The sequence below is a fragment of the Strigops habroptila genome, chromosome Z, assembly GCF_004027225.2.
Source record: "Strigops habroptila isolate Jane chromosome Z, bStrHab1.2.pri, whole genome shotgun sequence".
In the NCBI taxonomy this organism is placed as follows: Eukaryota; Metazoa; Chordata; class Aves; order Psittaciformes; family Psittacidae; genus Strigops; species Strigops habroptila.
Window position 1 is genome coordinate 21,079,197 of NC_044302.2, and position 12,733 is coordinate 21,091,929.

At 52.9% G+C, this 12,733-nt stretch overlaps 1 protein-coding gene across 2 annotated transcripts; it reads right to left on the minus strand.

Moving 5' to 3' along the window:
- Positions 1-1,338: 1,338 nt before the first annotated feature.
- Positions 1,339-12,733, minus strand: CFAP20 (cilia and flagella associated protein 20). 2 transcript variants are annotated; one of them, XM_030511806.1, is made up of 6 exons: positions 12,464-12,733; positions 6,120-6,199; positions 4,941-5,052; positions 3,933-4,121; positions 2,695-2,805; positions 1,339-1,817 (listed from the first exon to the last, which is right to left on the minus strand). In XM_030511806.1, the coding sequence occupies exons 1-6, from the start codon at positions 12,545-12,547 to the stop codon at positions 1,812-1,814; spliced, it is 582 nt and encodes a 193-aa protein (XP_030367666.1). In that variant the 5' UTR covers positions 12,548-12,733; the 3' UTR covers positions 1,339-1,811. The 2 variants fall into 2 exon arrangements, with proteins under 2 accessions (XP_030367666.1, XP_030367665.1); XM_030511805.1 differs by lacking the exon at positions 1,339-1,817 and having other exon boundaries at positions 2,686-2,805.

A 12,733-nucleotide genomic window follows, 5' to 3' on the forward strand; every position in this document is an offset into this window, starting at 1 on the left:
GCAGCTCCTGGCAAGTGCTTGGCCACCACCGACCACCAGGAACACCTGCTCCTGAGCGAGGGCTTGCAGGAAAGGCTGCTGGGATCTGACGGATTCCCTCAGCAGCTCCCTTGCAGCCCTGGCAAGCTTTGCAAATGTGGCAGGAAAACGTCACCATGGGCTTCATTAAGGCCAATCCTTGGCACACAGCACCATGCAATTCCACTTAACTTAATCTCAAGTCCAGCCAAGATCTGACAGATGCCAAAGCAAGATGGATGGTGCCTTCCCACGTGGGCTTCCCTGGCTTGGCTCCTTAGAGCTACCATGCTATTCAGCTGCAATAAAAATTGGAAAGGTCTCCTCCAGAAAGCCTTCTGCAAGTGCAATCCAGCACCACGTGGCAGTGCCTCCAGGTCAAAACCCACTAGCTTTAAAGGTGCCACAGAGATAAAGCAGGGTCCATACAGAGGAACTGCTGACTGTGAAGGTACAGACACGCCAAACCTTTAAACCAGGTGGAGAGTCAGTGGTCAGGATTAAGCCCAGATGTGTCACAACAGGCTCTCTTCTTCCTGGGAGAGACCAGCTTTGTTTTACGGGACAATAAATCACTGCACAGCCCAGCACCAGGAAAGGATCAGGACCTGCCCTAGGTACCTACCCACCAGAGTAGCTGTGGGAGCCTGGTCCAGGGAGGAAAGGAATCAGCTGCTCCCAGATTCTCCATTACTGGCGGAGGTCTGCAGCCTCCCCTCTGAAAGCCTTTCCACAACAAAGGCAGATTGGTTTGAGGCAGGGAAGGGCAGCTTCAGCACAGGAAAAGACTTCCGCTCCTGTTATGCTGCTTTGCTAAATCTCCCCTTTGATCCCTGGGGAAAGGGACAATTTGGCAGCTGGAAGACTATTGTGTGTCTCTTGCTATAAGTAGCTGCAAAAGGCTTGGATGAGAGCTGGGCTGAACTGGTTAACTACACAGCGAGTAGAGCTGTGCCGTAATAGGCAGATTAAGACCAATTTGTCACTGCTGTGAAAACAGCTTCAAGAAGGGAGTGAAAAACCCATTTCCATAGACTAAAAGTGAACAGCATGAGTTTTTGTCATAGGTAGAGCACCATAAATTTCAAGCACTGGAGAGAGATTCTGCCTCCTCTATGGAAACCTTAGTATTTTTCCTCTCTCTAGATTGCTGCTGTTCATGTCTGTGCCATCACTTGAACAGTGAGGGTGCCAATCAAAGTCACATTCAGAGGCAAATTCTAACATCTGGGTTCCTAAAGAAATTCTTCAGCACTTTCTGAAGCACTAATATGTGCAACTTAAAGGATCCATCAAAGGAGAAAGAAGCCAGAAGCAGACTTAGAGTCAAATGTTTAATAACTTTCCAAGAGTTTTACAACCATATTGAGAGCACATACAAAACAAGAGATGGAAAACAAGGAAGGAAAAAAAAATAACATTGGTATCTTCAAGAGGACACACTTAACTCCGTAATTCCTGCTGAATCTCCTTCTTGGAGGCACAGTGGCCGCTTGGCGCAACCCCTCTGTGCAACACAAGATCAGTACCAGGCCATTTACAGTGTTCAGGCTCAGCACTATAGGAACAACTAAGAAAATTCTGATTCTGTACAACTTACACACCAAAAAGTAGTCCCAGAGCTGTTACATGGTTAACTGTGTCCTATCCAGAAGAGGGATAACAGGTGAATCAAAGTTACCGTAGGCAAGGTGAGCTGATCTAAAACTTGGTCTCAGTAGGGCCTTCTCTTCCACCTGCTTTTGTTTTCTGACTGACCCCGAACATTTCTCACATCTCTTCCCAACGTGGTGTTATTGCTGGACAGAGCAGGGAGAAGCAAGGAGACACTTAGTAGACTTTGCAACACCAAGACAATGGTACTAGGAGGGCTCCAAGCACTCCCCAGACACTCCTGGGAGGCTACCACTGCCCAGAGGGCAGTGGCAGGTTCCTCGGAAAGGTGACCTGCTGTTAACACTCCCTTCTACCTCCCGCTGAGACCAGCACCCAACATCCTCCCTCAGTTCCTTGAAATTCTGCCCAGAAATCTTTTCTGCTAAAAGCAGCATCTGCACTGGGACAAGATGGTCCTGGCAAAGAGGGTGCTTCCTCACAAGCCTCAAGACTGCTGCCAATATGCCAGGGACTCCTCTCCCATTACCAGTAGAGCAGAGCTTGGCCTCTCCTCCTGCTGGGCACCCACAACCTTGCCTATCCCCTTCCCTCTTAGCACTGCCATCTGCATCCAGCAGGGAAGAGATGAGAGGGGAATAAATTTGGGACACAAACAGCTTCTCTCCTGGAATACAAGTGTGAAGCTGCAGCTAGCTCTGAAGAGCAAAGCTGCTGTGCTGAGTCATGGGTAAAAGCCCTGGAGAGATGCTGGGAGGCTGCCACCCTGCCCAGAGCCCTTCAGCATGGACAGGAAGGACGTGGAGAGCAGCTGCACAGCTCACCCTGCTCCTAGATGGGAATGACAACGTCTATGTGCTTTGGCAGGAAAGTCACTCAGCGAGGCACCCCGACACACTGCTCACCCTGGCAGCAGTGAGGGAGCTCCTGTGCTGATGGCCAAAGCTGTAAGAGCTCAGCTGCTAGAAGGAACTCTGGATTGTGGAGGCAGTGGGAGGAGGAAGAGGAACGCTAGCCTGGCCCAGCTGCTGCTCCCATCCTCCCTGCCCATGGCTAGCTCACCTTGGCCTTGTTCTGGACTGGCAGATACAGCTTGAACTCAGCTGGGAGCTCATCCTCTGAGTAGAGCCGGTCAGAGAAGTACACCCGTCGGATGCGACAGTTGGCATGGATCTGAGAGTCAAAACAGAGTCAGTCCATTTTCATGTGATCTTTCCACATCCAGCTGCCTGTCACGCAGCAGCCTCAGTTCCTTGGCTCAGCAGCTGGAGAAGAGACCTCACTGCCTCTCTCTGAATCTGATAGGGCATCAGAGAAGAAACAGTGGCCCATGCCCTCTACTTTGCACTAAATGCTCTCTCCAGTGACGGAAGCTGGCTCAAGAGATTTGGCCAAGCTCTGGCATCCCTGCAAACTGAGATCTGCCTTAGCTCCTTAGAGGGTCCTTTGCTGTGAACCCACCCCTACTTGTCCCCCGATATCAGCATTTGCCAGAACACTCTCAGCCTCAGCTTGCTGCACTTTTAACACTCCCTCTTCAGGGCCTCCCCGAGGTCAGGAATAAGACTGTCCAGTCTGTACTGCCTCCACGATCAGCTGGCAGCAAAGGAGTCACTCCAGTCCCCCTCATGGCTACGTGAGAGGACAAACATTTCCCAGACTGCCTGTCCATCTCAGAACTGCAGCAGTCCCATCACGCTAAGAACAGACACACTCTGCACATGGGCATTCCTCAAAGATATTCCTCAAATGCATACCACTGGACACAGGGAACATGAATCCCTAGCATATGGAACTTCATGCCCTCAGCAGGAACAAATATTTTGTCAGCTCTGGTCCAAGGGGCTCAGTGAAGGCTTCACACACACTAGGAAACAAGCTTGACCAAGGATATCTACAGCCTATGACTCCCTGGGTCTGTACCAGCCAGGCTCCCACTTGTCCAGTGGCTGTCTGAGTAGAAAGGCAGCACACAGCTAATTCCCAGCAGACCTTCCCCCAGCAGGATGCATCACACACTGCTGGGAACTTTAGGTGGACTGCCACTCCTACCCTAACCAACAGCCAGCAAGAGAAACAAGATGGAAATGGGCTTCTTCATCCCAGTCTAGCGCAGTGAAGTGATGCAGCATTAAGACCTCTGCTGCCTCAGAGAGGTCTTTGCTTCCTTCCCACACTGCTTTGCAAAGAGTACGACTGGCAAAGGATCAGGTCAAGACTAAGCCCAGATTCCCAACCTGCAGCAAGGCAGGAAGATCACCAACCATGGGTGTGTGTGGGCAGGACGTGCCTCTGCTCACCTGAACTCTTAGGGTCTCAATGTAGTTTGTCCCGTAGGCACGGCGTGTGAAATCTGACAGGTTGAACTGGATTTGGTTCCAGCCATCGTCCAGCCGCATGGGCATGGTGCAGATGAAGGGCTTCACCCGGGTCGTGCTCTGGTAGTTACTTGCTCGGAAACGCCGGCGAACGTTCTTATCATCCAGCACCTGGAGCAAGGAAGGGAGGCTGCTGAACCTGGCAGCTGGGCCCCCAGCTCCCCAAGACAGTCTTCCAGGCTCAGGCTCTGCCCATCTCAGAGCGGACTCTCCCACCCCTCCATGTCACAGCAGAAGTATTTTTAACTCAGGAAACAGACCCTTTTTCAGGAATAGCAACAATGTGCTTGAGAGCTGACTGATGCCCCCATAGCAGAGACCTGACACATCAGAGGGATGTGGAACTGCTCGACTGAATCCAGAGGAGGCTACAAACATGTTCCAAGGGCTGGAGTACGTCTGCTCTGGAGACAGGCTGAGAGAGCTGGGCTTGTTCAGCCTGGAGAAGAGAAGGCTCCTTAAGGGGAGACCTTAGAGCAGCTCCAGTGCCTAAAGGGGCTACAAGAAACCTGGAGAGGGGCTTTGGATAAGGGCCTGTAGGGACAGGACAAGGGGAATGGCTTTAACCTGACATAAGGGAGATTGAGATGAGATCTTAGGCAGAAGTTCTTCCCTGTGAGGGTGCTGAGGCCCTGGCACAGGTTGCCCAGAGAAGCTGTGGCTGCCCCATCCCTGGCAGTGTTCAAGGCCAGCTTGGACGGGGCTTGGAGCAACCTGGTCTAGTGGAAGGTGTCCCTGCCCGTGGCAAAGAATTGGAACTGGATGAGCTTTAACCCAAATTATTCCATGATTCTATGATCACATGGCCAAGGAAGCAAAACTGTTTTGGAGACCACTCGCTGCCTTGATGGAGCTCCAGCATAAGACTGCAGCCTTCCGGCACCTTCCTGGCCTCTCCCTGGAGGGGACTCCCCACTGCACACTCCTCACCTGCACTTCAAATGTGAAGTATTTCTTGAGGTTCTTGATGATCATCACTAGGAAAGGTAGTTTGATGCCCAGGGTCTTCTTTGGGTCCGCAGGGCATGTGATGTACGTCGTACTGAGAGGACAGAAAAATGCTTTAGGATCTCACACAGCACAAAACACACAGCCCAAGTCCCAAGTCTCTCCCTCGACCTAATGCAGTCTTGGAGGGCAGTCAGAAAGAGATAAGATCTCAGCAAGAATAAGTGCTTCCTTTAATGGGAGGCAGAGCTTCAGAGGTAGCTGCATGGAGAACAAGATAAAAGGCACAAAGAATGCATTTCAAATCCCACTTTTCTCATTCAAGGCATGAACCACCTTCCTGGACAGCTTCACCTCCTCAGTTTCACGGCCACGTCAGTGCTGTTTCTTAATGCAACCTCCTCCTCCCCTTGCCTGAACAGGTAGAGCCCTCCAGAGCACAGCAGAGGCCCTGTGTGCCCTATGCGGCTGGGAACACAGAGGTGGTGAGCCCTAGCCCTGCACGTCACGCCTGGCAAGTTCTGTATCAACACTTCTCGGGAGGAAGGGAAACACTGGCTCAGCCTGGCTGCAGGAGAGGAGCCTCCACTGCCCTTATAAGGAGCTCCCTGCTCCAATGGCCCCTGTAGAAGCCCTGGAGAGGCTGAACCTGCTGGCAGAGCTCGGAGCTCGTGTTGCTCTCCCTGGCTGATGGAGACAAGGAGTGAAGCACCACAAGCAACTCCCCCCATACATCTACCTTTGATCTTTCTGCTGTTACATGAGGAGATCAGCAGAGCAGGCCTAAGACAATAAAAGATGCAGCAGGCAGAGTGCTGCTTTCTCAGTAATTGGCGGCACTGACTGAGGGGGGACTGGGATTCAAATACAGCCTTCCCCCCTCCGCCCCCAAGTGATGGAAAAATGGGATTTTATTTTTTATCCCTTAGCCCCGCTGAAGATGAAAGAGAACTCTCCAAGCACATCCAGGGAAAGGCACTGTGGTACAGTGCCACAGAAGGGTAGCAGGCATCTGACCCCAGACTATTATTCTTCAATTTATTGACAAAGAGATTGAAGTAGAGTCCGAAGAAGATGCCTGCTAGGCATCACCATCTTTCACTCTGCTCCAGGGCCAAGTCTCCAGGGCACATTAGGGCAGAATAAGATGCCTTCTCCTACCTGACATTAGTTCCTTCGATCTCCAGCACCAAAGACTGAATGTCATTGTCAGTGATTCGCTTGATGTGGCCATTGCGCACCTGGAAGAAAAGAAGGGCAGACAGCACAAGTTTCCTTTACTTGAGAGGGAAGCAAGAGCACTGAGAGCTCCACTGAGAGAGGGAAACATCCCAGGAGGACCCATCTACGTTCACTTGGTCCCCTTTGTTTTGGCCATCACTGTTTCCAAGGCTTTGATCACTGCCCCAGAGTGCCAGGACTCCAACCAAGAGTTTAGGTCCCAGCTTGCTGCATGGACAGCAAGTGCAAGACTTCAGTCTATCCAGACACGCTACAGTGAATACCACTGACTCCAGCCTCGTGTTAGAGGCCCAAATAAACAAACATTAAAGTGTCAGATGAAGATCAAACTGGAGTGGGATAAGGGATAAAAACAAGTAAGAGCAATACAGAAGCAAAGGGAGACACCAGCAGCCACAGGTCACCAAGGGGGTCTTGGTCCCTACTGCTGGCATGGCTGGCTGCCTCTGTGGAAGAGCAGGACCAGACGAAAGCCTGGCTGGAATTCTTCATAGTTCCAGCACACACAAGCGCAGAGGCATCGTCTGCTCTGCTGAGGGGCACAGGCATTTGGCTACTTGGATGCAGCCAGCTCCCCGCAAAGCTCAGGGAGGCCAGGGCCAACACAAACTCATTTTTTTCCACGAGCAATGTGGCTGAATCCCAGGAGCTGAGGATTTATCGTTTTAATGAAGCAGCTCACTTCCCCTCAAATTTATCTCCATTTAAAAGCACCTTTGCTAATTAAGCCCTCTGCTCTTCCCCAACGCTAGATCAGCAAACTGCAATGCTCCTTCCGGCTCCATGAATTAATTTCTGCAGTATCACCATTGCTAATCCATAGGATGCATTAAACTTCTAACAGGATGGTTCCAGTGATGAGCTACAAAATTATTTAAAGATTTAGCAATTCATCTTCACATTTCAGTTCTTCAGAGGGATGTACCTGAGTGACACTGCACATATTTGCTGGAAGAAAGAAATGGGCACTTTGAGCAGCCCACCCCCCAGCCTGTCTCTACATGTGCTGCTGCCAAGGATGAGAGTCAGCTCAGCCTGCCAGGCTGCTCTTAACTCTGCTTCAAGCCTGACAGATACTTCCAGAAAACATTAAGCTCACAGGGACGATCCTTACAGGATAACCAGATCCCTCCTTTGTCATGAAAGCAATTCCCAGAGATTTATGTTGAAGAACACCCCGCCCCTCCCATGTGCTGGGCTGCATCATGAGTGTGAGCAGCAGGTCACGGAAGGGGATTGTGGCCCTCTGCTCCTCTCTTGGGAGAACCTCCCTGCAGTCCTGCATCCAGCTCTGGGGCAACAACAGAAGAGGGACGTGGAGCTGTTGGAACAAGTCCAGAGGAGGCCACGGAGATGCTGCGAGGGCTGGAGCAGCTCTGCCTGGAGACAGGCTGAGAGAGCTGGGCTGGGTCAGCCTGGAGAAGAGAAGGCTCCTTAAGGGGAGACCTTAGAGCAGCTCCAGTGCCTAAAGGGGCTACAAGAAACCTGGAGAAGGGCTTTGGACAAGGGCCTGTAGGGACAGGACAAGGGGGAATGGCTTTAACCTGACAGAGGGGAGATTGAGATGAGCTGTTAGGCAGAAGTTCTTCCCTGTGAGGGTGCTGAGGCCCTGGCACAGGGTGCCCAGAGAAGCTGTGGCTGCCCCATCCCTGGCAGTGTCCAAGACCAGGCTGGATGGGGCTTGGAGCAACCTGGTCTAGTGGAAGGTGTCCCTGCCTGTGGCAAGGGGTTGGATCTAGATGAGCTTTAAGGTCCCTTCCATCCCAAAACAGCTGGGATTCTGTGATCCTGTGAAATGCCCCAGCTCAGCTCCTCGGCTCACTCCGGAGCCCAGGTCTGTACCAGAGGCTGAGCTCACCTCCTGCCTCCTGGAGGGACCACCTCCCTGACAGAAGACACATTTGGTCACAGCCAGAGGAGCACCTATCTTCCCCCTCCAGCTCTGGTGTCCCTTCTCAGTGAGCTCTCACAGCAAAAGGCGATCTCCAGCTCCATTAGGCAGAGCTGCCAGCTCTGTGCAGTACAGGGTGTGAGGGACAGTCCTGCCTGAGTGGCTACTCAGCAAGAGCTTCTGGTCTTCAGGGGCTTCCTCCAACCTCATGGAAACTCAGAAAGAAAAGATTGCAGAAAATTTTAGAAGTCTAAATGAAACATTCCACATTTCTACTTGCCCAATATTCTCTAGCCATCTTAGGCCTAAGAAGCTGGATTTCTGAAGCTGGAAAAAAGTGTAATAGCCCTCACAGAAAATAAAAGTGCTTCAAAAGCCTAACAGCCTCTGAATCAGGATAATTGGGAAGTTACCCACTGTCTAAAGACAAACTGGAAAAGCATTTTTTGCAGACGTAAAGCTCAAATCTTGCAGAGCTTGGAGAGAGCAGTGGCTTCAGACATTTGTGTCTGAACATGTACCTTTCTTGCAGCTGCTGTTGCTGCTAGCAACACTAGTCACATATAACAAAGGCCAGAGGAAGAGCAGCGAGGAGCAATCCTCCCCAGACCCGGCCACCCACTCCAGTGGACTGGACATCACAGTCCAAGGCCGACCTCTGGAGGCTCACTCCTGCATTGTTGCCAGCAACCCCCACTAAGGGATTGCAGAATCCCAGACTGGTTTGGGTGGGAAGGGACCTCTTTCAGCTCCAATCCCCGGCCACGGGCAGGGACACCTTCCACTAGAGCAGGTTGCTCCAAGCCCCGTCCAACCTGGCCTTGAACACTGCCAGGGATGGGGCAGCCACAGCTTCTCTGGGCAACCTGTGCCAGGGCCTCAGCACCCTCACAGGGAAGAACTTCTGCCTAACAGCTCATCTCAATCTCCCCTCTGTCAGGTTAAAGCCATTCCCCCTTGTCCTGTCCCTACAGGCCCTTGTCCAAAGCCCTTCTCCAGGTTTCTTGTAGCCCCTTTAGGCACTGGAGCTGCTCTAAGGTCTCCCCTTAAGGAGCCTTCTCTTCTCCAGGCTGAACAAGCCCAGCTCTCTCAGCCTGGCTCCAGGCAGAGCTGCTCCAGCCCTTGCAGCATCTCCGTGGCCTCCTCTGGACTTGTTCCAACAGCTCCACGTCCCTCTTCTGTTGTTGCCCCAGAGATGGATGCAGGACTGCAGGGGGGTTCTCCCCAGAGTGCAATAGAGGGAGAGAATCCCCTCCCTCGACCTGCTGCTCACGCTCTGGGGATGCAGCCCAGCACATCGGGGGATTCTGGGCTCAAACGCACACGGCCAGGTCATGGGGAGCTTCTTATCTTCCAACACCCCAAGTCCTTTTCCTCAGGGCTGTTCCATCCAGTGTCTGCCCAACCCATGTTTGCGCCAGCAACAGCAAGCTGAAACAGGGCCAGTGCCATCACCCAGACTACTGTAGGCATGGGTACACCCATTCCCTTAGGACAGGCCAGCCACTTCTCAAAGCCAGTGGTGGGTCCAGAATAGGCACAAGGCTCTTTGTGCCAACCTCTGTCCCCCAGGAAGGGAGAGGGGACATGACAAGAAGCAAAAGCAGGAGCCACCTGGCTCTGCTGGAGCACTTGGTGCACACAGGTTTGGGGAGGAGCGAGCAGCATGGGCTGGTGTATTCATGATGCAGAGGTCTGGGGTAGCCCAGACAAGGATGCTGTGTGAGAGAACTACAGAGTCAGAAGAAAGCTGCAAGAGTGACCCTGCCACAGCATTTCAGGGACTTGATCCTGGCCATGCTCATCAGAGAAACCGCTATCTGCATCCTGGTGATGTTTGACATTCAGGCAGGTATTGAACGCTAGCTGACCTTGAATTCTCCCCACAGCATTTGAAATTGCTCATGATACCATGCATCAACATGCCAGCAGAAGGAACACGGAGAAATCAGCAAGAGGATCCATAGGATTGACAAGTTCCGTCCAGCTGTTCCCATCTGCTCTGCAGAAAAGCGTCTGCAAGTCCCCTGCAGACTGGTCAGTCTGTTTCCAAGAACTGTAGAGGGGACCATGGTGACAGGATGCAGAAGGAATTAACAGAGGACTCAGAACAACACAGTGCTGGAAGGCAAACAGCAACCACCTTGCCCACAGTCTCTTCATAAGAGACACTGAAGGCAGGAGAAGAGAGCACAGCCCAGCAGTTACTGGCTCTCTGCAGACAAGGCTGGAAGGGGAACTTCTGCCTGCAGACAGTGGGACAGTCACCACACTCTTCACAAGGTCTGGCCACTTCAGTCCTGCCAGAGTCCCCTGGGACAGCATCCCTCCTGCTGCTGCAAACGTATCAAGGGTGTCAAAACAGGAATGCCAAAGCTATTACAAACCCACCATCCCAACTCCTTTAAATGGAAAAGTGAGGTAAAGAGCAAGCCATGCTGATATCCATGGGCAAAGTCATCAAAAAGCCCACTCTGGTTTCACACCAAACCTTTGTTGTGAGGGCAGTCCTCACAACAAGCTTGCCTAAGCTGGCTGTGCTTCATCAGGCTGCGAGTGAGGAAGAGCACCCACACACTGCCGTGCTGCTCACCAGACACAGGGCTGCTGCCACCGGGCAGTGCCAGGGGAGCCCAGCCACATGCAAGCCATACAGCAGGCAATGGAAACCCTGCGCGCCCAGCTACTGCTCTTGGGGACCTTTCTGTCCGTCTTTTTGACCAACCCAGTGACTGTTGCATCAGAGGAGACTGCTGCTCATGTCAACCCTGCAAGCAGAGCTCCTGCTGGCAACCCCACCATGGCACATCACAGCCATGTCACCCTGCACAGCACAATTTGTTTTGGAAGGTACCTCAGGAGGTCTCCAGTCCAACCTCCACCTCCAAGCAGGGTCACCCAGACTGCTCATGGCTTCATCCAGTCTGGAGGCACACTACATCTGTTTTGCCTAAGAGTCTTTAATGCATCCCATCCTCACACCATCCAAATAAGCTGCCAGTACTCTTCTAAAGTCACCAGTATTAGTGCAAAAGCCCTACTGCAGGCACATGCACCCAGCCAGGCTATGACAGGCATCCTAGTTCTTTACAGAGCTGCATGGGCACCCCATTGATGGGAAATGGGGCGGGTCTGCGCTGCCTGTCCTCCATCCCATGACCAGTAAATGCTCCCACGAGCCCACTGAGGTCAAACAACATGGCTGCCTGCTGAACCGCCTTGAAAGCCTTCATTCCTGCTGAAATCACAAGAAGTTCAGGTTAGTTTCAAGCACAGGTAACTGAACACAGGTTATAACCTCAGAGAGGAGAGCCTGATCTCAGAGGGTGCAAGAAGCACTTTGCAGAATCCCTTTTAGGTAGCAACAGAACCATAGGTGGTTTGTGAAGGGGAGGAAGCAACAGGTCTCAACACTTCCAAACTTCCTGATCAGGACTCCCCAATGTGAGATACCCGGAGTAAGGCAGGGACCCTAAACAGAACCCCTCCAGAACCAGTCAGGAGGGGAAAAGCAAACAGCTGAAACACTCATGACTTCTTGTACACCTGAAAAGCCACCACACAGCCCACCTCTGAAGGCCTTTAGCAAGCCTGCTTAAAGTGGGTCAAGCAGGAGAGCAGAGCCCCATGGCAGTTACATCCAGCTCGCTGGAGAAGCTGCTGTATAGAATCATATAACAGTTTGGGTTGGAAGGGACCTTCAAAGCTCATCTAGTCCAATGCAATGAGCACGTTCGCCTTCATCTAGATCAGGTTGCCCAGAACCACATCCAGCCTGGCCTTGAATGTCTCCAGGAATGGTGCATCCACTTCCTCTCTGGGCAACCTGTGCCAGTGTTTTACCACCCTCATTGTAAAGAATTTCTTCCTCACGTCCAGCCTGAATCTCCCTCTTTCAGTTTAAAACCATCGCCCCTTGTCCTGTCACAACAGGCCCTGCTAAAATGTCTCTCCCCATCTTCCCTATAGGCCCTTTTTAAGAACTGAAGGGCTGCAATAAGGTCTCCCCAGAGCCTTCTCCAGGCTGAACCAGCCCAGCTCTCTCAGCCTGCCTCCAGAGCAGAGCTGCTCCAGCCCTCTCCGGTTGGTTTTCTGCTGTTTATTCCCAGCGTATGCCACTGTGTTAGCCTCTGGAAGTGCTGCAGCTCCCGACCCCGGGCCAGCTGCTGCCCTGGCAGCGCTCTGCTCAACAACGGCAGAACGGAAGATTCCGTGAAACGGACACATTCCCCTCCACAACAAACAGCCCCGGGGGTCCCGGTAACCTCGCACTGGCGGCTCAGACACCGGCGGCCACCCGAGCGCGGCCCTACCGGCTGCAGCGCCCGGCCGCCCCGGGAGGCTGCTCCTCTGGCCCCCGGCGCCGCCTCACCTTCTTGTCCCAGATCTGGAGCGGCTTGCTGCCGATGCTGTACAGCACCGAGAGGAACCCACTTTGGAACGTGTTCTTGAACATGGCAGGGCCGCGCCACCTGCCGCTCCCGCCGCCGCGGTGCCCCACAGCCACAGCGCCGTTACCACAGATCCCTCCGCACCGCGGAGCCGCGCCGCCCGCTCCCAGCGGCGCCGTCACCACGGAACTACTTATCGTGCCGCCCTGCTGCCGCCAGATCTACTTCCGCTGAGGGACCGGGGGTTGTGG

Bases quoted from the DNA above. Each gene is read 5' to 3' on its own strand.
- CFAP20 (XM_030511805.1), bottom strand. From the start codon at position 12,547: ATGTTCAAGAACACGTTCCAAAGTGGGTTCCTCTCGGTGCTGTACAGC. The intron at 6,200-12,463 runs GTGAGGCGGCGC...CTTTTCTTCCAG, and splicing joins TCCAGATCTGGGACAAGAAG to GTGCGCAATGGCCACATCAA. The intron at 5,053-6,119 runs GTAGGAGAAGGC...CTGTCCTCTCAG, and splicing joins ATCGAAGGAACTAATGTCAG to TACGACGTACATCACATGCC.